A 27335-nucleotide genomic window follows, 5' to 3' on the forward strand; every position below is an offset into this window, starting at 1 on the left:
TGTGATTAGGCTTGAGAACAGGTATCATTAGACAGAGTACAGGTATTGCTTGTTTGTGATTAGGCTTGAGTACAGGTATCATTTGTTTGTGAATCTTTTGAATTAGATAATCACTTACGTTGTAAATTTATGTATTTATACTCTAGTGTCATACTATTCCTCCAGTAATCAGAGAGTAATCAAAAGTAATCATAGTTACAGGCAGAAAATTCACTGTTATTGATTAAATTGCATTACATGTAATCAGATTGAGGTGAGTAATCAAATACATTCGAATACTTGTATTTGAGTTATCAGTTACAGGTGATTACAATTTCTGTATTCGATTACCCCAAGGCTGTTTTTGATAAAACTTTAGTACAGGTATCACTTGTTTGTCGTGTGTTAATAGAAAGGAATTTCTGTTTTATTTGTAGACCTAAAGCAGCTGGAGAAGTTGTTGCCTCCAAATTCAGTGAAGCCGAAGGATGGTACAGGGCTGAGGTTTTGGAACTAGTTACTGGTGGAGCTAAGGTTTTGTATATAGACTACTTAAACTCCGAAACAGTCACTTTCGATATGATGAGGAAAGCCATACCAATGTTTGCCACATTCCCAGCTCAAGGAATCTCATGCAATTTGTATGGTGTTGTCGAGCCGGTAGATGGAAAATGGCCACAAGAAATCTTTGCTTTGTATGAACAGTTATCTCAAACAGCTTTAAAAGGTACTGTGAAAGAAATTAAAAATGGAGTTGTTACCATGGAACTGCGAGAACTGACTGGAGAGTTCGTGAATGAGAAAATTAAAGATATTTTGAAGAAGAATGTGAAGAAAGAGCCTCAGAGGACTGCACATGGAAAAATTAATTCGGGAGAACTGCAGAGGACTGCACATGGAAAAATTAATCCAGGAGAATTGCCGCTAGATGGCAGCAAAGTACAAGCAATGGTCACGAATGTTTCTGCTATTGACAGTGTTTATGTTCAAGAGATAGATGATGATATGGAGAAAAAGCGAAATGAAATGATGCTAGCATTGAATCAGTCTTTAAGCCAAACTGAAACAAGAGAACCATATGAGCCAGAAGAGGAGGAATATGTAGCCGCAGTATATGCTGCAGACGGAACTGCATTATGGTATAGAGCATTAGTCAAGGTCAAGGTCTCGGAGAACAATTTTATGGTTTCGTTCGTTGACTATGGTAATGAGGAATGTGTTCGGACTGAAGCAATTGCTCCTTTAGAATTGAGATTTATGTCGTTGCCAGCGATGGCAATTCGATGTCAGCTGGCTGGCAGCGAGGGTGTCGTCGACCAACAGACACTTCAAAATTTGAAAAGTCTTACTGATAACAAAATGTATGTTAAAGCAATTAACTATGTGAGAGGAATATACAAGGTTGAAATGTTCCTAGTTGATGGTACAAATGTAAATGAAGCTTTTGAGTTCTGTTCCGGCAAAGATGTGTCAAAGGGAGCAACAAGCACTTCACCAAAAGTTGCCGAAGTGAGTCGTTTTGACATAGCTGAGACCAGTTTACCTGTAGATGGGACTAAAGTTGGCGCTAAAGTTGTGTTGATAGATAGTTTAGCAAGCTTTTACTTTCACCGGTTAGATGAAGAGGTTGACCAGAAACTAATGGAGTGTTTGAAAGACATGCAGCTCCAGTACCGAGATGACAATCGTGTATATAACGGAGAGGTTGGGGAATATGTGGCTGCCTTGTATGACGATGGTTCAGGTGCTGTGTGGTATCGTGCTAAAGTTCTTCATACAGTTGGAAATGAAGTTAAGGTCTCTATTATAGATTACGGAAATGAAGGTTTTGTTGGGAAGGAATGTATTCGTAAGTTAGAGAAGAACTTTACTGAGTTGCCGGCAGTTGCAGTGAGATGCAAGTTAAATGGCTGCACAGGGGAGGAGCCTCATGAAGTAGTTGAAGAGTTTTTGTCTATCCAAACTACAACAGTGAAAGTGAAAGCTATCGAGAAAAAAGGAGACAGGTATTTAGTTGAATTATACCTTTTTGACCCCTTAGAAACTTCTGTCGCAGATTGCCTCGGGCTTAATACAGAGCAGAAGGTGAAAAGTCCAGAAAAAACTACTAGTGATACAGGTAACAACCTTTCAAGGTCACCTGTTTCAAATGCGCATTCAAAGGCACCAATATCTAGACAAAACATTTCAGTACTCTCAGACTTAGAATTACCACTAGGAGAAGAAGTTCACGCTGTTACATATGTGATTGAAAGCTTGAGATCCTTCTACGTACAGAAGGCAGACGACGAGACCCAGAAAAACCTGGCTACCATGATGATAGAACTTGCTGAAGCTTGCCAGAGCAAAACAAACGCACATCGAGCTTCTGCTGGAGAAATAGTTGCTGCCTTGTTTGTGGATGGTGGAGATGCTAACTGGTACAGAGGACAGGTGCTTGAACTGATAGATTGTAAACAGTGCAAAGTGATTTTTGTGGATTATGGAAACACGGAAACTGTTCTCTTCACTGATATTAGGAGACTGGAATCCAGGTATTTATTTTAAAATTTCGAATTACAATAAAGTTTTGTTAGAATTTGTTTGTATCATTTGTAAGTTAAATTGTCAGATATCGTCAATTTTGAAACCTTAATTATCATTTGAAGTCTTTTCTATTTCATAGCATCTCTTCGGTCCCTTACAAATAACTGGGCACATTTTCTCGTCAGTATTTTCAAGTAAGAAGTCTTCGCTAAACAGTTTTTAATGCCTTACTTAAGATGTAGTCACTATATAGGTTACAAGAATGTGTCGAACTGGTTAAGTCACTGTTAGGTGGCACTGGTTCAATCCTTGCTGATGTCTACTATTATTTAATATACTTAAGGAAACAATTTGTTTTAATGAGTCTTCTATTTCAGGTTCTTGAATTTTCCAAGAATGGCAATTCATTGTGCTTTAGCGGGGTTAGGAAATGAGACGGAGAGCATGTTGCAAAAATTCAAAACCATTTCGAATGTGCCAATGACAGTTCTTGCAAAATCTCTACAGAATGGAGTTTATGAAGTTGAAGTGATTACATCGGATAATAAAAATATGAATAGAGAGCTTGGTCTGGCGTTTGGTGCAACTGCTCCAATGTCGCCAAGCACAGAAATTGTGGACAATTTACCCAAGGCCATTTCACCGGCAAAAGACAGACTTCCAAAGAAGGTATCTTCGCCCCCAAAAGGTGAAAGGAAGGCTGTATTCACTCAGACGTTAGCCAAAAGTCGACCCAAGGGAAAGGAGTTTACAGCAGTGATAACATTTGTTGTACGACCAAATCTGTTTCACTGCCAGGTGTATGATCAGTCAAGTAAGTAAATTACCTCTAACTTCTTCAAAATTTACTCACTTCCTCATGCTTTACATAAATTATCCCAGGGTCACTTGCCACACTACCAAGTAAGGCTTTTATGCCCCTGAAGGGAGGCATATTAGTTTTCAACTGTCCGTCCATTCATTCGTTAGTCACAACGTTAACTTTTTGCATGAAGGCACTTTACTCGCGAACTGATGCACCCAGGACCTTCGAACTTCACATGCTGATATTACATACCTAGTACACGCCTTCTACTGACTTTGGGGTCAAAGGTCAAGGTCACAGGGGCCAACGTTAACTTTTTGCATGAAGGCACTTTACTCGCGAACCGCTGCACCCAGGACCTTCAAACTTCATGTGCTGATAGTACTTATTAAGTACACGACCCCTACTCACTTTGGGGTCACCAGGTCAGAGGTCAAGGTCACAGGGGCCAACGTTAACTTTTTGCATGAGGGTACTATACTCCAAACCACTGCACCCAGGACCTTCAAACTTCACATGCTGATAGTACTTACTGAGTACACGACCCTTACTGACTTTGGGGTCACCATGTCAAAGGTCAAGGTCACAGGAGCCAATGTTAACTTCTTGCATGAAGGCACTTGCGAACCACTGCACCCAGGACCTTCAGACTTAACATGCTGATAGTACTTATTAAGTACACGACCTCTACTGACTTTGATGTCAGAGGTCAAGGTCACAGGGGCCAATGTTAACTTTTTGCATGAAAGCACTTTACTCGCGAACCACTGCACCAAGGACCTTTTAACTTCACATGCTAATGGTACTTACTGAGTACATGACCCCTATTGACTTTGGGTTCAACAGGTCAAAGGTCAAGGCGCTGCGGGGCATTTGTCACCATTAGTGACAGCTCTTGTTTTTTCCATTGTTTTTCAGTGCCAAATTGTATTTAGTTATTCTTAGAACAGACTTACTGAAAATAGGAATTTTTTATCATGTTTAAACATGAAAATAGCTGTTTCACTAATAGTTATGTAACTTTTTTGGACGTTTCTAAATAGAAAATGTGCAGTCTTGAATGGCAAGTGAAGTTAGTATGTAGAAGTAGAATACTCAAGACTGTTTTGCAAGATGCCAACAATGAATACAATCATCTTCATTTAACCTTTAGCCTGCTAAATTTATAAAATGGAATGGTCTATTATACATTTTGGACAGAACCATATATTTAATTATGCCCCCTTCAAAGAAGTGCACTAAGTGATCTTGGTCTACACTGGTCGTAAAGGCAGTATAACTTGTCCCCAGCAGGCTAAATATGAAATGTTATTGCTTTATGTAAGAAGTTTGAGGAGTTCAGGTAAAGAAAAGAAATGAGGGGCAGAGTGGTTGATATGGGTGGCTTAGAATCACTTGCCCCTCACCAGTGTTTGTTTGAAACCTCACTGGTGGTATAGAATTCTTCATGTGAGGTAGCCATCCAGCTTGCTCAAGGAAGGTTGTTAGTTGTACCCAGGTGCTCGCCCATGCCTGAAACCATGCCTGGAGGAGCACCTGGCATCCTCCTCCACCATCAGAAGTTGCCATTTGACCTAAATTGTGTCTGTGTGACTCCAAAACTAGCAAAAAAGTACAAAAAACTGTTTTTATATTACTGGAGTTTTGTTAAAAAATGCTCAACTAAATTAAAGCAAGTTCATTATTTGTCATTTTAAAGATTATCTTTCTATTTCAGTGTTGCAAGATTTGAAGTTTCTTAGTGAAACAATGCAGTTAGAGTGTGAAGCCGAGTTCGACAACAATGTTGGACTAAGATTTGAAGTTGGAGAACTGTGCTGTGCTAAATTTCCAGGTATTACGAAGTTACCTCCCTTTAACCTACCTCTGTCAGAAAGATATTGCACATGACTTACTAGTGAGGAATTCTTTACAGTAGTTCCCTAGAGTTGAGTATTGGATCATAAAAAAAACATCTTGTGCGACCAAATAAACTTTTCAAATTGATAAAGACCATGTTTACTCCAAAATGGACACCCATGTGAAGATATCAAATATTTATAAATTGGAACAAATGCGAGGAAAAACGAAGACTTTTTAGCTGAGCTTTAGTGATTGCCCTGTGTCCATCGTCCGTCGTCAACAGTTTGACTGTTAACACTCTAGAGGTCACATTTTCGGCCCAGTCTAAAAAAACTTGTTCAGAATGTTACCCTCAATAAAATCTTGGACGAGTTCGATATTTGGTCATCTGGGGTCAAAAACTAGGTCACCAGGTCAAATCAAAGGAAAAGCTTGTTAACACTCTAGAGGTCACAAATTTGGCCCCATCTTAATGAAACTTGGTCAGAATGTTACCCTCAATAAAATCTTGGTCACCAGGTCAAATCAAAGAAAAAGCTTGTTAACTCTCTTGAGGTCACATTTTTGGCCCAATCTTAATGAAACTTGGTCAGAATGTTAATATTGATGATCTTAAGGTCCAGTTTGAATCTGGGTCATGTAGGGTCAAAAACTAGGTCACCCGGTCAAATCAAAGGAAAAGCTAGTTTACACTGTAGAGGCCACATTTATAACCGTACCTTAATGAAGCTTGGTCAAAATGTTAATCTTGATGATCTATAGCATAAATTTAAATCTGGGTTAGGTGGGGTCAAAAACTAGGTCACCAGGTCAAATCAAAGGAAAAGCTTGTTAACACTTTAGAGGCCACATTTATGATCATATCTTAATGAAACTTGGTCAGAATGTTAATCTTGATGATCTTTAGGTCAAGTTTAAATCTGGGTCAGGTGGGATCATAAACTAGGTCACTAGGTCATATCAAAGGAAAAGCTTGTCAACACTCTAGAGGCCACATTTATGACTGTATCTTCATGAAACTTAGTCAGAATGTTAAACTTGATGATCTTTAGGTCAGGTTCGAATCTAGGTCATGTGGTGTCAAATCTAGGTCACGGGGTCAAATCAAAGGAATAGCTAGTGAACACTTTAGAGGCCACATTTATGACCATCTCTTAATGAAACTTGGTCAGAATATTAATCTTGATGGTCAGTAGGTCAGGTGAGCGATACAGGGCCTTCATGGCCCTCTTGTTACTGTTTGCAGAAGTTATTGTTGGCAGTTCAGACATGTAAATGATAGCCTATGGTCTCTGTAATAATCTATTCTTTGAATTCAGAATTGAGGAAGAAAATGTAATCAGCCTCTAACATAAATGTTTTAATTTTTCAGTGGATAATAACTGGTACCGAGCTTCAGTGTTGGAGATATTCCCAGACAATACAGTGAAAGTAGAGTATGTGGACTTTGGGAACCAGACTGACGTACCTACCTCCCACCTTAGACCTGTCACAGAAGATTATACCCGACTACCTCTGTTAGCATTCAGATGCTCTTTACATGGTGAGTTGGCATCATTGTAATGCGTGAGTGGTCCGAATGGAATCGTTCAGAAAGCATATGGTCTACTTCTTGAATTTCTAAGTAAAAGCAGCCCATACGCTTAGTTCAGTAGGGAGAGCACAGAGCTACGGATTGCAGGGTCACAAGTTCGATACTTGGTCGAGGCGTATGTTCTACGTGACAATTTGATAAAAAACATTGTGTCTGAAATCATTTGTCCTCTACCTCTGATTCATGTGAGGAAGTGGGTAGTAACTTGCAGAAAAGGGTTTGTGCTGGTACAGAATCCAGGAACACTGGTTAGGTTAACTGCCTGTCTGTCATTACATAACTGAAATACTGTTGAAAAAGGCGTAAAGTCAAAACGAATAAACATCTAAATAAAAAATAGCCTGCTTGGTAGTGCTGGACTAAGAAGTTGAAGGTTGCTAGACAGATCACCCAGGTAGAGTGATTTTGTTTTCATAACAATTTATATAGTCATTAAGTCTTAGAGAAGTTGTCTGTAACTTAAAGAAAACAAGTTGGTATCTAAGAACACTGGCTAGGTAATATTGTGGAAAAGCTATGTTAAACATAGTCCAAGAAAGAAGTGTTTTGTTTTCCTCGAAACTTCCATGTAAAAGCAATGAAGAAAAATAGGGTTCTACCTGACTGTATGACAGTCATTGTTGGTTGTGTGTTTGTGTTTATTAAGTCAAATACGTATATTGAAAATCTGATAATGGCAGTTATAAGTCAATAGAGGGACTGCTTACAAAAATTCTGGAGTCTACAGTAGTTAGTAGACCACAAGCTTACCAACTGAGAGGTCTACAATTAGATCCCTGGCTGAGGCAAATGTTCCCCCGAGACCATTGGGAGACAGCCAGTCTAAAATGACTTTTTCTCCACTGCTGATTCATCTGAAGAAGTTTTCTGCTGTTTGTGCAGAACAGCAGTTCGGTACTGATACAAAATCTTGGCAGGCTACTAGACTGCCGTTATATTATTAAAGTACTCTGAAAAGAGTGTGCTAAAACCTATGAAATAAAACAAAGCATACAGGAGGAATCATTGTTAAATTTTCATTTTAAATATAAGGAATAGTGTATGTTTAAGATGTTATGTATTTATATACGTCCATATACTAGGACTTTTATAAGTATACATATAAAGATCTTCCTGGTTGTGTCACAGCAGAAACAGTTTCAGAGATTTTCCCCCTGTCTTGCATAAAAGATATTAATACAAATTAACATGTTGCCAGGTGTAAGCCCAGTTGGAAGCAGTTGGACAAAAGCTACCACTGAAGAAATGAGTAAATTCCAGGATAAACAACTCTATGGCAGGGTGGTCAGCATGAACAACGATGTGTATGAACTGGACCTGACCGACCTTGATACCAAAGTGAACATGGCCGAGTATCTCATCTCGATTGGTCTTGCTAAAGCTGATGATACAGACAATGGAGGTATTATATCTTTATTTCCTGTTCTTGTACTGAGCCAGTCTGGTTTACTCTGTAGTCTGTAGGTAGAGCACAATGTTTTCAAGGTTATGAAACTTTAGAATAGTTTGGAGAGCATTCTCGGAAGGCAGCCATGCTATTAGACATTTACAAAATTGAACTCGGAATCAACATTTCATGCACTTAATTGTAAAGACTGGTTTTCAAACTCTGCTATATAACCTTTGACTCATTACTACCAGTCTGATGTCTTTCTGTAAGGCAAGTTAGAATAATTATTTAAGACGGTTCTTTGGCCTCTGTGGCAGAGTGGTAGTTGTCACTGACTTCTAACCATTTGCTCATATTAAAAGTCTCTATGGTTTGTGGGGAAAAGCAATCCAGCTGGCTTCTGAATGGCTGATGGGTCTATCCAGGTGACTGCATATTCCTGAAATAAGCCGAGGAAGGGAACATGTAGTTTTCCTCCTAATACAAAAGCTGAAAAGCTACAAATGACGTAAACTGTGTGACTTTAAACCGAAAAAAGTAGTTAAAATTATTTATAAAATGCCCCTGAATTCATCATTCTCCTACTTTTAAGTTGTTTATTATGCCCCCCTTCGAAGAAGGTGGGGTATATTGTTTTGCAGATGTCGGTCGGTCGGTCGGAATGTAGACCAATCCGTTTCCGGATGATAACTCAAGAACGCTTGGGCCTAGGATCATGGAAGTTGATAAGGAGGGTGGTCTTCACCAGCAGATGAACCCTATTGATTTTAAGGTCTGTATGTCGAAGGTCAAGGTCACAGTGACCCTGAATAGTAAAACGGTTTCCGGATGATAACTCAAGAACACTTGGGCCTAGGGTCATGAAAGTTGATAGGGAGGTTGGTCATGACCAGCAGATGACCCCTATTGATTTTGAGGTCAGTATGTAAAAGGTCAAGGTCACAGTGACCCTGAACAGTTAAACGGTTTCCGGATGATAACTCAAGAACGCATAGGCCTAGGGTCACAAAAGTTGATAGGGAGGTTGGCTAGCAGATGACCCCTATTGATTTTGAGGTCAGTATGTCAAAGGTCAAGGTCACAGTGACCAGGAACAGTAAAATGGTTTCCGGGCAGTAACTCAAGAACGCTTGGGCCTAGAGTCAGGAAAATTGATAGTTAGGTTGGTCATGATCAGCAGATGCCCCCTATTGATTTTGAGGTCATTAGGTCAAAGGTCAAGGTCACATTGGCCAGGAACAGTTAAACGGTTTCTGGTCTTCTTGTCCAAAACCACAGAGCCTAGGGCTTTGATATTTGGTATGAAGCATCATCTAGTGGTCCTCTGCCAAGATGATTCAAATTATTTCCCTGGGGTCTAATACGGCCCCGCCCCGGGGGTCACATGGTTTATATAGACTTATATAGGAAAAACTTTGAAAAACCTCTTGCTCAAAACCACAGGTTCTAGGGCTTTGATATTTTGTATGTGACATCATCTAGTGGTCTTCTACTAAAAGTATTCAAATTATCCCCCTAGGGTCAAATATGGCCCCGCCCCAGGGGTCACATGGTTTACATAGACTTGTATAGGGAATAACTTTGAAAATCTTCTTGTCCAAACCACAAAGACTAGGGCTTTGACATTTGTAATGTAGCATCATCTAGTGATTCTCTATAGAGTTTGTTTAAATTATCCCCCTAGGGTCAAATATGGCCCCGCCCTGGGGGTCACATGGTTCATATAGACTTATAAAGGGAAAAGCTTTTAAAATCTTCTTGTCAATAACATACAACATTTAAATTTTGACCACCTTGATTTTGACCTAGTGACCTACTTTCTCATTTCTGTAGCTACAGCCTTCAAATTTGGACCACATGCATAGTTTTGTGCACCGAAAAAAATTTGACCTTGACATTGACCTAGTGACCTACTTTCACATTTTTGAAGGTACAGGCTTCAAATTTGGACCACATGCATAGTTTTGTGTTCCAAAATGAAATTTGACCTTGATTTTGACCTAGTGACCTACTTTCACATTTCTCAAGCTACAGCCTTCAAATTTGGACCACATGCATAGTTTTGTGTACCAAAAAAATTTTGACCTTGACATTGACCTAGTGACCTACTTTCACATTTTTGAAGGTACAGGCTTCAAATTTGGACCACATGCATAGTTTTAAGTACCGAAATGAACTTTGATCTTGAGATTGACCTAGTGACCTACTTTCACATTTCTGATTGTACAGACTTAAGATTTGGACCGCATGCATATTTTTGTGTTCTGAATTGAAATTTGACATTGATTTTTACCTAGTACCTACTTTCACATTTCTCAAGCTACAACCTCCAAATTTGAAATGCATGCATATTTCTGTCTACCAAAATGAACTTTGACCTTGATATTGATCTAGTAACCTACTTTCACATTTCTCAAGCCACAGCTTTCAAATTTGGACCACATACACATTATTATGTACCGAAATGAATTTTGACCTTCAGCTAGTCATTCAAGAATGGCTCGGTGGATGGCACCAAGATCACTTTGTAATCTCTTGCTAGGTTAATAGGTTAAAGGTCAAGGTCAGATTAAACCAGAATGGTAGAACTTTTGTTTACAGTGAGCATATAATTTCTGTTCCTTGTGCAATTACTAAATGCATCAAGGGGGGCATTTCGTGTTTGACAAGCTCTTGTTACTTGTTGTGCTTGGTTAAGATTTCTGACCTCTTATCACTTGCCCACCAGTGTGGTTTAGAAACATTTTTTGGGTTGTACAAATCTTCATGTATGGAAACATCCAGCTGGCTTACAAAGGTTGCCCTCAAATGCAGTTCGGCAAATTTATATGCAGGCATCCCCTGGTCTTAAAGTCCAATTGCATCTAACTTTTTCTCAAGCGTTAGATATTTTCTTTTGGACAATCAATATTTTTTTCAGTCTGGTTCACTTTATTTCATTGATATCACGGTGATGCAGTTATTAAGATAGAGAACCACACTCCATGATTTGTACTGGAGAAGTTTTCTTCCTTTGAGAGGGTTGGTCAGGAAGTCGTTATAAAGGTTCGAAGTCGTTGTTCGGGGCAAAGAAATCATTCTTGCTATAAGCATCAGACAGAGAGTCGCTAGAAACAAGGCGATTTTAATGTGAAATGCATCCGGAGGAAATAAGAAGGTTGTTGTAAGCAGAAAGTCGCTGAAGGCAAGGGGTCGTTAAGGCAGTCTTAACTGTATTTTTATCTGTGTTCTAAAGATGTTCCACTGCAGTGACTATGTTGACAGAAGCTTTGAATATATAGGAAACTTAACTCTGCTTTAGCTGATGAAAATACTAAGGACTGGTGTTTGCATGAGAGTTTGTTTGTTTGTTGTTGAAATTACACGTGTCTGTATTTACAGGTATGAGTGAAATGGAGAGATTGAGGAGAGAAAAGGAGTTACTTCAGCGTCAACTGGAAGACATGCATGCCAAGATGGCAGCCATTCAGAAGGGCAGTAAATAAACACGTAAAGTAGGAGTTAGTTTCTTAACGATGTCTTAGTGCTGTTGGGAAGGACTTTCAGATCTGAGATTAAAATGTTATATATTAATTAGCAAGTGGTGAATTTTTGTGGCCATGTATTTCCATAATTAATGGTTATTGTTTCAATAAGCTGTATATGATTTGAAATTTTTGAATAGTTTCTGTTGTTTATGAAACTAATTCAGTTTTTAGTAGTAAAAACAAGATAGTTTATATATAAGACATGGACTTGCAAATTATGAGAGGATATAATTGTTTTTGAACAAAGTTTTTATTTTGATTTTGTCAGTTTTTTGTATGAAGAAAAATGTTATTTTCATCATATGAAGATGTGTAGGTTTTTTGGTTGTATGTGGATGTAGATAATGGATTGTTAAGCAGTGTTGTAAAATTGTCTTCTAGTCTGTATTGTTACAATGAATTTTTGTTGTTGCTTTTTATTTTTACCAAATATAATAAGTTTACTTGATATGTTTACAGTTTAAGTGCTTTGATTTTGAAATGGATTTTTAGCTCGACTATTCGAAGAATAAGTAGAGCTATCCTACTCACCACGGCGTCGGCGTCACACCGTGGTTAAGTGTTTCGTACCAGTGCACATTCTCAACTTCTGACAAAATCTTTTGAGATAAAGCTTTGAAACTTAAACACTTGTGTACCATCACCATGTCCTGTTTTAGGCAAGAGTATATAACTCCATCAAGGATTTTGGCTGAATTATAGCCCCTTTTAACTTAAAATCTTGGTTAAGTTTTTCGTACCAGTTCATATTTTGTGTAAACTGTTTGACATATGGCTTTGAAACTTTTATCACTTGTTTATTATAACAGTCTCTATTTGTAGGCAGGAGTACGTAACTCTGTCAACTATTTTGGCTGAATTATTGCCCTTCTTGGACTTGGAAATTGGTACAGTTTTCGTACAATTCCATATTTTGTCAAAACTGTTCAACATATGGCTTTGAAACTTTGAACACTTGTTTATCATCATGATTTCCATCTGTAGGAAAGAGGACATAACTCTGTCAACTATTTTGGCAGAATTATGGCCCTTTTTGGACTTGGAAATTGGTTCAGTTTTCGTACAAGTCAACGTTTTGTCAAAAGTATTTGACATGTGGCTTTGAAACTTTGAACACTTGTTTATCGTTATGATCTCCATCTGTAGGCAAGAGTAAATAACTCGGTCAACTATTTTGGCTGAATTTTGGCCCTTTTTGGACTTTGAAATCAGTTAAATTTTTCATACCAGCCCAAATTTCGCCTGACCTGTTTGTCATATGGCTATGAAACTTTGACCATTTATTTACCATCATAGTCTACATATGTAGGCAAGACTTCATAACTAGGACAAGGACTTAAGCTCAGTTATTTTTGACATAGAAATTAGTTTAGTTTGGCATACTATTCCATATTTTGTCTAAACTGTTTGATATATTGTTTTGAAACTTTGAACACTTGCTTACCATCATGGTCACACCTTGCCATATAGTGCAAGACTTGTCCAAATCCACAAATACAGGTACATTGTTTATCTTATCTACTTCTCTTCTTTTGTCTGAAAATCTCTGGTAATATTTTGACCACCATACTTCCATCAATTCTTCGAATAGTCGAGCGTGCTGTCAACAGACAGCTCTTGTTACATTCAAAGTATGTTTTGAGTTTTACCACAACTTGTAATGCAGGTACTTTGTCAAACTTATATCCAAATACATGTAGATTTTTTGTTATTATTTTGTCGGTAGTAGCCTGGCAAAATCCATGTCCTTGGTTTAGTGTGTTACCCACAACACATTGATAATGATTTCTGTCTTCTTGTCTGTTTGTCATGAAAATCTTTGGTTAAATAGAAGATCTACGTTAGTAGAAACATTTGAATTAACTGGCAGAAAAAAAGGAAACACATTTTCTCTTTCAAGTACAGTGACATCCCTGACCCCCCAAGGTAAACAGCCTTGGGAACAATCACAAGCAGTTTAGAGGGGGTCATGTTTAGAGGGACGTCACTGTATACATGTCAAGTAGATGAAAACTTGTGTTGATTAGTTTACATAAAAGTTAGTTTAGAGGATACCAGTGGTGTATGGTGTTTTGGACAGTCTTGACCACTGTTAATAGTTTGTGCTATTTATTTTCTGTATTCTGGAGAATACAATCCACATTCTAGAAGGCATAGTTTTCTGCAAAGTGTAGTGCAGGGTATGCCTTTCTGTTGCCAGTTTTAACCCTTACCCTGCTAAATTTCAATAATGAACTTGTCCATCTTCCAATTTGGACAGTACCATTAACTGTTAAAAGGGGTGCTAAGCAAAAAGATACTGACTGAATGGCAAACAGTGCAGATCATGATCAGACTGCACGGATGTGCAGGCTGATCATGATCTACACTGATCGCAAAGGCACAATCAATCGTGTCCAGAATGATAAAGGTTAAGGAGAAATCTAATGAGTTTAGGTTGGGACTTTTTTTTCTGCAGAGGTTGTTACAAGCAAAAAAGAAATGTTTGCACACACAACATTTTGTGGTTGTGAATCGTAACATGCTGGACACAATTCTGCCTTTGTGACCAGTGTAGATCATGATCAGCCTGCACATCCATCTGATCAAGATTTGCACTGTTCGCCATTTAGTCAGTATCTTTTAGGTAAGCACCCCTTTTAACACTGTCCAAATTAAAAGATTGACAAGTTCGCAGGGTAAGGGTTAATCACAGGGATGTAGAAATAATTACATAACAGTTTAATCATAAGATTGCTTCTTAAAACAACTCTGTATCTTACACACACACACTATCAAGCTTAAAGTATATAATAGTTGATATATATTAGTAAGTTTGCCTTATAAGTATACACATAATTACCATTAGAGAAATGGTTATTTCAGCTGTTGAATCTTTTTTCTTTGCCAGTTGGCAGTTGTCACAATTTCACAATCATAAATTCAATCCTTTTTGGATTGCAGTTTATTTTTATCATGCAGATATTTTTTATGGAAAAAGTTGCTCTATATGCAGGCGTAGGTTGCCTTCAGAATTGTCAGAAGGTATGTGCCTAGCCTGCATACTCCTCCTGAGTGTGTAAATAGTGTACATACTTTAACTCTTTGACACTAGTCTGTGTCGGTATGTTTTTTGTTGCTGCCCTTAAAGAAACTGCTTAATTTTTTGATGGTCCACCATAACAAGGGAGTGTGTTGATGGACAAAACGAAAATTTCGCTGAACGGAATTTGGCTAGAAGTGAAGTACTTGTTTTCTTTCAGTTGCAGTGTTTGCATTCACAAGCTTCAGGAAGAAGCTATAGATCTTAATTGAAAGTTGTTCTTTTTTTTCCACATGTTTATGCCTCAAGAAAAGGCTTTGTATAGTATTTGTTTGATTTTTTCACATTATTATTTACAGTTGATACTTTTGTTCATGAAATTTTACAGAGTGCATTTCTCTGTCAACCGATTTGTTGTGTTTAAATAAAAAAAATACAGTCATAAGGAATAAGATTAACGGTTTTAAAACAGAAAAGAGTAAATTACATATAATTGAAAACAGTTTTCAGGTCAGTTAAGTAAAAGTACATGAAAACACAGTTCCACATTTTATCATTAACTCACCCAAGTCGAAGACTAAGGTGAAGTATTGTGATCAGTTTTTGTCTGTCATGTGTTGTACATCAGTAATTGTTTCTAACACTTGTCTCGTCTGAAACCAAAGTTCTATATAGAACTTAGACTACCACTACCACGTTTGCAAAAAAAAAATGAGTGTGCTAGAGGGAGAGGCAGTTTTCCCTGTATTGTTATACTGAAAAATCTTTGGCCAAGTCAGTTCAGATTCCACAGAAAATTCTTATAGTATGGCGTTTGTCCAAAAACGTTACAATAAATCAGATCCTGTATAAAAAGATTTGCAATACTGCCATATGAATTACATAACCCCCGAATAAACACTCTTGTGAGCTATATGGCCATTATGGTCCTCCTGTTAACAAGTTGTACCTCAGCATATACAGTTCCTAAATAGTCAAAATGTATTTGTTAACAAATAATTTTCATTGATATTATTTTGTATAGATATTTAGTTTGTTTAGTTAATGACTTATCACTGCGATCAGGTCAGATACCTCACATCTCAAAGAAATATTGTTTGTGTCAAATAGAAGAAATCTTCCAGTGCTATCCATCTTGCATACTGCTTTCCATAGCACTTCTGCCACCCTGACTTAATTGATGCATGAAGTACACAATCTTAAGTACTTCACTGGTGTGTGAAATACAATGAAGTATTGAAAGATCAGCATGCGCTCAACATAAAGTCTAAAATGCAAGTGAAAGGGGTTGTTTCCCTTGCTTGTTTCTTCCCCCCTCAGTTATCTCATCTTCTTTATAAAAAAAAAAGATCAGTATAACAGGTTACTGTAAATTAGTACCAAAAAATCAAACAAAACCATATATTAGTCTGTGTACGAATAATGGATGAATAGCTACAGTGGTAAATTCTTCACTCAAGTGTTGATGAAAACAGTTGATTGCTGTATAATAGAGCTAGATAGGTTAAACAATAATAGAATGTACTGAAAAAGAGCTGTATAATTTGTCAGCTCAAAAGGTAGATTTTCAGATATGAAATGGTGTTTCTGCTTTTGTTAAAGAGTTGATTTTCAAAGCCAATTGTAAGAAAAGAAATGCAGAATATCTTATTGTTTTATTGCCAGTTGTGCACTGAATTTGTCAAATAGAAGAAAATTTCCATAAACTACTGTGGAATTGCCATTAAATTGATGGAATTTTCAGGTGATTCATGGTATATAGATGGAGTAAATTATCAAAAAAGAAGAACAATTTCTGAAACCCGTGTAGCTGCAAGCTTCAAGTGGGGGTGCAATTTTGTCAAATAGAAAACTATCTCCCAAACTAACAATATCATATTGTGGGGCTTATTTCAGTCAAACAGAAGTACTTGTCCTGAAACCAGCAATTACTGTTGCTGGGAGAAATGCCATAAGGTAGATTCTTTTCCCCAAAGACTGCAGTCTTGCAGTGTAATTGTGGTAATAATGGAGTCTACTTGATGGATAAAATTTCAGTTGTTTTTGTCTCGTGTAGATGGGGCAAATGTCATCAAATAAGGAAAATTCCAATGCACAAGCTCACAGAAATTGGAATAGAACTGTCAATTTGCAGAAAAGTTAGCTCCAAGTTGACAGAGAAATAGTGGTAATTTAAAATAGAAGAAACTGGAGATGTAATAAAAAATCTGTTTACAAAGTCAGCATACACAATGCTTCTGTCTGATGTTAACAAGATATATATAATGATAAGTAGTTTCTCTAGTAACTGGTTACTTGTATAACATGTTTCAATTTTCAGCAAAAACAAGTGGAAAATGAATTTTTGTCAATCCAAGAGTGGTTTGAAATTCTTTCATCATTTGTTTCTATACCAGATCCATCAATGTCCTGTTAATAACCTTCATCTCTCCATTACTTGAACCTTGTTCCAAGGTCAAGGTTATGGAAAACAAAAAGCTAACTCGTCTTGTTTCTTGTCCAGCCCATAGTGCTTACCATTCATTGGAGGATTTTATGAAAATGAAATTAGCGGATATCTCATGGTAGCATGACTTACTGGCATACAGGATCCTGGTCACTAGCCCAAAAGTCAAGATGACAGGTTGGAAAAAGACAAAAAAAAAAAAGCAATGATGCAAAAATGACACCATTAGCATTAAAATCTTATCAGCCATTTCTTTCTTTTTTAGCCCACTGCAGTACTGTGGTAAATTCTCAAGAGAACTTGACTATACCTTAGCTTTAGATTAAAAAGGTATAAATTCTTTTTTGTGCAGATCAAATAGCTCTTCATTCATGAGAAATACATGTATGCAATTTCAAAGAAAAGAAGGTAAATTGTTCGCTTATTTTGGTCAGTAGTTTGCTCACCTGAGCACAAAGTGCTCGAGTTGAGCTATTGTGATCACCCTTTGTCCATCATCATAGTCGTCACTCGTCAACGATTTGACTGCTAGCTAGAGATCACAGTTTTAGCTCAATAGTAATGAAAGTTGGTCAGAATATTACCCCCAATAGTTAGGGACGATTTCTTTACTGAGCCATCTTGGATAAAAAAAACTAGGTCACTAGGTGAATTAATAGGCTAATATCTTTAAACTTTGTCAGAATGTTTTTTTCTACAAAATTTAGGTGAAGTTTGAAATTGATTTACCTGAAGTCAAAAACTAGGTCACTAGGTCAGGTCATAGAAAAACCTAATTTAAACTCGAAGAGGCCACATTTTCTTCTTGACCACTATAAACCTTTTCAGTATGCTGTATGAAATTTATGTCAAGATAACAAGCGAGGTGCCTGAAGTCAAAACCTAGGTCTCTAGCTTAAATCATAGAAAAAACTTTATTAACGCTCTATAGAGGCCAAATTTTCTACTTTATCTTCAGGATACTTGGTCAGAATGTTTGCTGGTTTAAATTCTAGTATCAATTTGTAACTTGATCACTTTGACTGAAAACCTAGGTCACTAGGTCAAATTGTTGAAAGAAATTTGGTTAATGTTCTACCTAATTTACATAAAACATGGTCATATTAATGTTTTTCTGTATGAAATCTACTTTGAATAATATCAGAGAAATGTTTCTTCAGTGACCCTTACCAAGTTTGTTCAAATTATTACAGTTTGTGTAAAACAAGGACACCAGAGGTGGTAGTCTCTTCTTCATATATGTAAACAGTATTTCTTGTATGCATATGGTGGATTCTTTAAAAAATAATCTTCTTGTCATAAAACACTGGCCCAATTTCAAAATACTTTGCCATATACTTTCCATGTTTGACCCGCTACCAAAATTGTTCACTAGGGTGAGCGATCAGGGGCCATCATGGCCCTCTTGTTTGGTTTGTAGATTACTGGCTTGATTGCCAGTGATCAATAAATGACCCTAATTTTTGTAGAGTGAAAGGTCAAGGTCAAACTGGTCAGTTAAGACTGAAAATGGTTTCCTTAAAAAAAATGTGAAACGGTTTAGTCTCAAGTTAAACATCATGGTACCATTGCCTGTGGTCAGTAGATTACCTATGATGTTATTGGGATGTAAAAAGTCAGATCTCAAGGGACTGCTTGTGTGCTTAAAGGGCAACTTCAGACATATACATGCATCTTATTCCATATGACTTTGAAACTAACCTATAAGTTCAAGTTTAAAGAGCAGATTTTAAATTACTTTCAATATAATTAAAAGTAGTTTCTACTACAAGGATAGAAGCATTGTTGTCCTTGTTAATAACAGTTAGCAGTTTACAGCTAAAGCTAATAATTATTTCCTATACATTGTTGTTGGTTTCCAATAACCAGCAAACCAGATGTTCGAGTGTACTATAAAATGTGATGCAGTTTTGTCCACTAGTTAAATAACTTCATTGAGAAAAAAATCTGAACTTTGTTGAACTTTGAGCGCCACCCTAATGTTAATTGTGTTGATTTGTGTTTTAGTAGCTCGTCTGAACCAAGGGTTCATGGTGAGCTATAAGTATAGGCGAATGATCTGGTATTGATTCTCATCTGTTATATTAATAACACTGTAAAGATCAGAATTTTACCCAGTTTTAATGAAACTTGGTCAGAGTATTTACTTTTAGTAAAAAATTACACGAGCATGATTCTGGGTAACTGAGAACTGTAGGTATGATATCTGAAAACTTTAATCACTCCAGATGCAAGATTTTCAATCTGATCTAAATGAAACTAAGTCATACTGTTTTGTGGGTATACAAGCTAGGCCATTCAGGGATATATGGTAGAAAACCATTGTTACCAATTTAGAGTCCACATGCCTACCCAGTTTACATGAAATGGCCTGGAAACCATTTGGCCTATGCATAATATCATGACAACTAGGTACAATAATAGCCTAGAAATAACATTTTGTCTTCATATTTATGGAAATTTTTGTTGTCATTCTAGTTCCAGGTGAGCGACTTGGGGTTACGGTGACCCTCCTGTTATTGTTTTTTCTCAGTTTGGTTTTGACATGGAAAGTTTCTCATACAGATGTTAAAAAATAGAGTATGAACATTATGTACCTATTGGTCATTTAATACTGGTGATCACGATTTTCATAAACAGTTAAAGTTTTGTTTATCTACTGGTAGTATCACTGTTAATAAAGTGAAATGTTTCTAACTGTGTTCTTCTGGTATTCTTACACCCACCTTTCTAGAAAGCGCTCCGGTGCTATGACGAAAGAGCGAGCTCAGCTGTCCACTGTAGCTCCAACAAAATACATGTACTGCAACTTCAGTAAATGTTATACATAATTAGGCCCCTGCTTTAAGTAATCTATCCATTCCTCAGACTGTATCTCAACAACCGTTGGTCCATACCATAATTATGCCCCACTTTGAAGAAGCGTGGTATATTGCTTTGCACATTTTGGTTGGTCCGTCTGTTAGTAGAGTGAAAAGTTTCCGCCCAATAACTTGAGAACCACTTGAAACAGAACAATCGGACTTTGTATCATGATTGAGCTTATGAAGTAGGTGACCCCAATTATTTTTGTGCCAGTAGGTGAAGGTCACAGGGGCTTGAACCTTGAAAACGGTGTCTGTTCAATTACTTGAGAACCACTTGACCCAGAACCTTCAAACGTGATAGCGTGATTTCGCTTATGAAGTACATGACCTCTGTTGTTAGCTCAACCTGAGCACGAAGTGCTCGTGCTGAAGGTGAGCTTTTGTGATCGCCCTCTGTCCGTCGTCGTCCGTCAACAATTTGACTGTTAACACTCTAGAGGTCACAATTTTGACCTAATCTTAATGAAACTTGGTCAGAATCTTACCCTCAATAAAATCTTGGACGAGTTCCATATTGGGTCATCTGGGGTCAAAAACTAGGTCACCAGGTCAAATCAAAGGAAAAGCTTGTTAACACTGTAGAGGTCACATTTATGAGTATATCTTCATGAAACTTTGTCAGAAAGTTAATCTTGATGATCTCAAGGTCCAGTTTGAATCTGGGTCATTTAGGGTCAAAAACTAGGTCATATCAAAGGAAAAGCTAGTTAACACTAGAGGCCACATTTATGACCATATCTTAATAAAACTTGGTCAGAATGTTAATCTTGATGATCCATAGGTCAAGATTAAATCTGGGTCAGGTGGGGTCAAAAACTAGGTCACCAGGTTAAATCAAAGGAAAAGCTTGTTAACACTAGAGGTCACAATTTTGGCCCAATCTTAATGAAACTTGGTCAGAATGTTACCCTCAATAAAATCTTGGACGAGTTCGATATTGGGTCATCTGGGGTCAAAAACTAGGTCACAAGGTCAAATCAAAGGAAGAGCTTATTAACACTGTAGAGGTTACATTTATGACTATATCTTAATGAAACTTGGTCAGAATGTTAATCTTGATGATCCATAGGTCAAGATTAAATCTGGGTCAGGTGGGGGTCAAAAACTAGATCACCAGGTTAAATCAAAGGAAAAGCTTGTTAACACTAGAGATCACACTTTTGGCCTAGTCTTAATGAAACTTGGTCAGAATGTTACCCTCAATAACATCTTGGACGAGTTCGATATTGGGTCATCTGGGGTCAAAAACTAGGTCACCAGGTCAATTCAAAGGAAAAGCTTGTTAACACTAGTGGCCACATTTATGACCATATCTTCATGAAACTTGGTCAGAATGTTTATCTTGATCTATAGGTGAAGTTTAAATCTGGGTCAGGTGGGGGTCAAAAACTAGGTCAAATCAAAGGAAAAGCTTGTTAACACTCTAGAGCCACATTTATGACTGTACCTTCATGAAACTTAATCAGAATGTTAATCCATAGGTCAAGTTTGAATCTGGGTCATGTGGGGTCAGAAACTTGGTCAGAATGTTGCTCTTGATGATCTTTAGGTCAATAGGTCAGGTGAGCGATACAGGGCCTTCATGACCCTCTTGTTTTATTGGTCAAGGTCACAGAGGGGATGAATCTCGAAAACGGTTTCCGCTCAATTACTTGAGAACCGCTTGACCCAGAACCTTCATAGCATTATTGGGCTTATGAAGTAGATGACCTCGATTGTTTTGGGGGCCAGGGGGTGGGGGGGGTATGAACCTTGAAAATGGTTTCTGGAGACTTTGTAGCAAAATCGGGCTCATAAAGTAGAAGACCCCTATTGTTTTATGGGTCAAAGATCAAGGTCAGGGGCCTGAATATTGAAAACTATTTCTGATGGTGACTTGAGAACCTCTTTGATTCAGAGCCTTCGAAATTGGTGGCGTGATTGGGCTTATGAAGTAGATGAACCCTATTATTTTGGGGATTAGTATGTCAGAAGTCGAGATTACACAGGCCTGAATCTTGGAAATACTATTTCCGCTCAGTAACCTGAGAACCACTGGACCCAGAACCTTCAAATTTGATAGCATTATCCGGGGTATGAAGTAGATGACCCCTAATGTTTTTGGGATTAGTTAGTCAAAGGTCAAGTACAGAGTTAACTGAACCCTGAACACGATTTCAGCTCAATAATTGAGAAGATTTCAAACTTGATAGCACGAATGTGCTTATGAAGTTTATGACCCCCATTGTTTTGGGGGTTAGTAGGTCAAATGTATGCTAATGCAATATTAGTATTTTTTAGTTTGGAAAAATGGGGGATCGAACTCATGATCCCTAGTTTCATAGACAGTTTACCACTGGACCAACCCGATAGCAGTTTGACGTCGCGAAAAGCAATTGGCGCCACTCTAGCAACTACAGATCATATTTAGAAGCTGACAAGGCCTCATTATTCCCATTATTTTATCGTGGAATAATATCAACAGAAAACAGTGGCTGTATTGTATGGTTTGTAAGCTTCAAGCAGTCGTGCAATGAACGGGTGAGCCAAAAGTCGTGAGTAGAATACAATAAATAGATAGTGTGAAAGGAACCTCCTCGTGGTATCACTGAAATAAGATTTTTTGGGGTGAGCTATAATTGAAAATCTGGCATTTGCAAATAATGTTGGCTTTAATCAAATTAGTTATGTATATTTAATCATGATAACAATACAGTCGAGTCATTGCCCCTTTTCCTGTTTGTTTTCCAGTGAGCGAGAATCAAAAATCGACTCCGCCGACGACTTTACGTTCGGAGGGGTCAGATAATGGACCCTTCCACAATTGTTAAACGAGACTGTTACCAGAGACATGATCCTTCGTAAAGTCCGTACAATACAAAGTACTACCAGAACCCTAACCTGTCCCACGGGAAACTTCATGTTTTTTAAGATACCCGAATTATTAACCCTTTCGCTACCAACGGAAAATTCAAGATGCCAAAGTTACGTCGATGACGTTGAAAACCGTTAGAGAAACCTGACGTCAGCAGTTCCGTATAATTGATGTGGTAAAATAAAGCTTATTTTATTGTGAATGAAACTCATAAAACTGATCATAAGCAGATGGCTGTTATGTTTAGCAGTAAATAGATGAGGGAAAAAAAGTAAAGAATTCGACAATTCTAGTTTACCGGATTTTTACCATCACCATGCTGATTCCAATCTTCCATAAACTATAATAATATGAGCCGTGCGAAGAGAAAACCAACATAGTGGGTTTGCGACCAGCATGGATCCAAACCAGTCTGCGCAGTCTGGTCAGGATCCATGCTGTTCGCTAACGGTTTCTCTAATTGCAGTAGGCTTTAAAAGCGAACAGCATGGATCCTGACCAGAGTGCGCGGATGCGCAAACCCACTATGTTGGTTTTCTCATGGCACGGCTCATATTATGAAGAATAACATAATTTTCTCTGTTGTTAAATATAGTTACTACTCAAGATCACGTTAAGTATGTAAACATTTTATAATGATGTTATATTTGACAATTTTAAAAGAAGAAAAACTGAACTTGTGTGAAAATAAACTGCTATTGAGAAGTGAAAAGCATGATCCGGTAGACAATATACGATATTAAACTAGAATTATTTCACAACATTCGGGGACAAAATTAAAAGATAACGTTCATGCGTTCATGTGCGTTCTACATAAATATATCATTTTTATCTCTCATACAAGTAAATTCTTCACTACAATTTAACATAATATGTGTTCGGGTTTTTTCTTTGCCTTTATAGCATACAATATATGTAAATAGATGTGACACTCAACATTCAACAACTGCATACATATTGCCATCATAATATTAAAGGATGATTCACTTAGCTTAATATATCAAAACAGTATAGTTACTTTCAACCTACGTAAAACTGTTTTAACTCGAGAACATTTAAGTTACAGTATAAGCTCTGATAAAGGCACCCCTGAGAAGCGAATACATTAATTTCTTTCTCATTTGAAGTAATTCATAGTAAATTAAATTCTCAAGAGCAATAACCTCTGTACAACAAATATATTTCCGTCTTAGTGGTGTTTACCTCTAAAAGTTGCTTTGAGCATACCGTATAATGAAAAAATATTTTGATGATTAAATGGCTTTAACCATATTTTTGCAATTGCGTCTTATATACATACGGTGTTCAGTTAACATTGGCAGTGTTGCTGGAGTTCTTCCTAGAATCGCCTACATCTTCCCGACTAAGTATTTTGTTTTTTTCCTGTTGAGCTAAGTAGATGTCATAAATATACTGTAACAATAAAACATATTTTCCATTCATTTGACCTTCTTCTTCTTGACCAGGATGTCAACCTACAACTTCTTGATATTAAGTACTTTGTTTTTTTTCCTGCTGAGCTAATAAGTAGATGACAGAGATGTACTGTAACAATGAAACACATCTCTTTTTTTTCAATTCAGGAGAAAAAAAAATCACAGGGACTTGGGTCGGGCGAACATGGAGAGTGCAGCAATTGCTTCACCTGTTGGTGCTGTAAATACTGTTGTAGAAGAATAATGCACTTGTGTGCGGAAGCAGTGTCGCAGTTGATGTGGGCGAGATATCAACGTGATGTTTTCTAACTGATTTTAGAACCATTTCCAGTAATAGATCTACAGGGTACTCCGGGTATTTGCACAATAGGGCCTTTGGAATTGAATATTTTGTAAAGTACCCGGCATTTGCAGCTTTGGGTTATTTTTTGCAATAACTGGTCATTCTTGTCATTTACTAAGTCAAAGTTTGTTGTTTATCCACCTTTGAGGTTCGAAAACATATACCCATGTCTCATCCCATGTGAGAGGTTCACTAACCCTTACCCTGCTAAATTTCTATAATGAACTTGCCAGTCTTCCAATTTGGACAGTACCATAACTGTTAAAAGGGGTGCTTACCAAAAAGATACTGACTGAATGTCGAACAGTACATGGATGTGCAGGCTGATCATGATCTACACTGGTCGCAAAGGCAGAATCAATCTTGTCCAGCATGATGAGAGTTAAACCTTCTTTCATCTGCATTTTGATAGATGTTTAGAAGTTTTCGCAACATTGCATCCTTTAGGATTTTTACTTTTTAGTCAAAAGATGGGGTACCCACCTTGCATATACACCTTCGATAATTTCAAGTGTTTAGAACACTTGCCGATGAAATGCCCACTGATGTAGCTGTCTGGGAAACTGTTTTTTTATCGAGTCGTCTGCTACAATGGCTGCTACAGCAGCAATATTATCAGAGGATGCTGATGCTATGAGGTTGATATTGGATTCTCCCTTATCAAATATACCCATACCCGCCTATCAACAGTGGCTTTGGATGGGGAAGACTCACCATAAACAGGTAAATTCTTTCAGAATCTGCTTGGATGGTATTTTCAACAATCTCTGGCAAAATAACATTTAACAAAAAAGTATGTCGCAAAAACACCTATAAGAAATAGTACAGACATGTTGGTATATCATCATTCATAACATTTTACATTGAAACATCTCTTCGGTAATATACATCATGTCTTTTCTTATAGAAATCGCTGACATCGCAGTGGCAGAAACCCTACCTAATATTTATTACATACAAGCATAAACCAGTCCGCCATTCACAAAACTATCAAAGAATTTATGGGTAAGTTACCGACTGGTAAAAGATTATAATCTACAAATTTTATCAGAAATTACTCACTTAGCCTATATACGTTAACCTATTTATTCTCTGTTAAATCATACTTAGATAAATAATTTAACATGAAAAACAAGTCTAGAATTATGCTAGAAAAGCAACTCTGTTAAGGAGGGCTAGAAAAACACGGGACTGTGTACAGGTGATGTAATTTTGCCATGAAAATGGTCACTTTTACAGTTTCATGACATTTTGAAATGTTAGTCAAATTTTTGTTTTCTAGTTCAAACGCCATCGGAACTGTTGGCAGATAAAAATAATCTACTGTCGGATTTTAATTTAAGTATGTCGTCAATACCAAATATTTAGTATCGTGTAGAAAATACTCATTGAAGTCGTGAACAACATTTTGTGTACAGATGTACATGCTTTTAGTGAAATTGTTTTTATTCGAATTCCGATAAACAGCCTGCTTTACCCTGTTGTCCAAACTAATAATATAATTTCGAAAATTATTATCACGGATACATTACAGTTACTGGAACAGACCCGGAGAGAGAGTAGAAACTACTCGCACCCTAGGTGGCTCCAATTACATGGTAATTGAAGTGACGGCCAGTTTACCAGCATGCAGTCAATAAAAAGCAATAAATCACATGTAACAGTGTTGATAAGCTTAGGCCAGATTTTCCTTGATGAAGGAATAAATGAATAACATGTATAAAATGATAGTGTGCTGTTTATAGTGCATGCATGTGCATTTAACTTAATGTCTTTTAAATTTGCCCATTTCTTTTTTCAGAAAACTTGATATATGGATATTAGACAAAATTAATCAACATCCACTTTAATCAATTTTGTCCAAAATATTCAAAACCTATGAAATATAATGAGTCCTATCATTAGTATATAATAACTTCCATCAGGAAATTTGATAGTAAGAAGACTATATTGAAAATACCTATATGCATGTATGCTATTCAAATTTCTACATTTGTACGCCTGTTTGCCTGTCTATCAGTCAAATAAGGTAGATCTTGCTGCGACTTTATAAAAACAACATGTTTTATAAATAGATGACAGTCTGAAAAATATGCTTATCGTTATATTTCATCCATATATTAAGTATGTCTGTCTGTCTGCCATTTATTGAAGATGGAATCTATAATTGGATAAAAGAAACCATTTTCAGGTTGGACCTGATGTTGTTTATTATGCATACCGATGTACCACGTACAGGTTTTCTAAATTCTATTCTGCTCTGTTCTATTATAAAACTCTGCTAAACAATGGTTTCACTTTAACACAAAAACAAATTATCTAGATATACACTGCATTTATTCTCTTATAAAGATCGTATACTAAAATGCTCATGTTGAAAGCATCTTAAAAAAAACATTTTCCTTGTAAATTATAGAGAAAGTTCAAAAAGAAAAAAAAAAGAAATAAAGTCAACGCCTTAAATTATCTATACTCTATTCTTGAAACGCGTACCGGTAATAGGAATTTCGGAACAAAAAACATGTCGTACACTGGTTCATGTAAATTGATACATTACCTCTACTGACATGAATTTGCATTATGTAACAATAATTTTGTTAAAATAACAAAACGAATACACATGTTTGTGGATTCAATTTCGGTAGTTCTGCACATTGAAGGTAAATCCACAATGTAGAATTTGATAAAACAACTCCATTTTAGA

At 37.0% G+C, this 27335-nt stretch overlaps 1 protein-coding gene across 3 annotated transcripts in view; it reads left to right on the forward strand.

Annotated features, from left to right (window-relative positions):
- LOC123547112 (uncharacterized) overlaps window positions 1-19828 on the forward strand; it is an 80707-nt gene extending 60879 nt beyond the window's left edge. For all 3 annotated transcript variants that reach the window (XM_045333929.2, XM_045333931.2, XM_045333930.2), the window contains exons 22-27: window positions 417-2513; window positions 2883-3319; window positions 5028-5144; window positions 6525-6695; window positions 7945-8148; window positions 11518-19828. In XM_045333929.2, the coding sequence (XP_045189864.2) occupies window positions 417-2513; window positions 2883-3319; window positions 5028-5144; window positions 6525-6695; window positions 7945-8148; window positions 11518-11621 (3130 nt within the window). In that variant the 3' untranslated portion in view covers window positions 11622-19828. The remainder of the gene's footprint in view (window positions 1-416; window positions 2514-2882; window positions 3320-5027; window positions 5145-6524; window positions 6696-7944; window positions 8149-11517) is intronic.
- Window positions 19829-27335: the final 7507 nt, after the last annotated feature.

This window comes from Mercenaria mercenaria, chromosome 9 (assembly GCF_021730395.1).
Source record: "Mercenaria mercenaria strain notata chromosome 9, MADL_Memer_1, whole genome shotgun sequence".
In the NCBI taxonomy this organism is placed as follows: domain Eukaryota; kingdom Metazoa; phylum Mollusca; class Bivalvia; order Venerida; family Veneridae; genus Mercenaria; species Mercenaria mercenaria.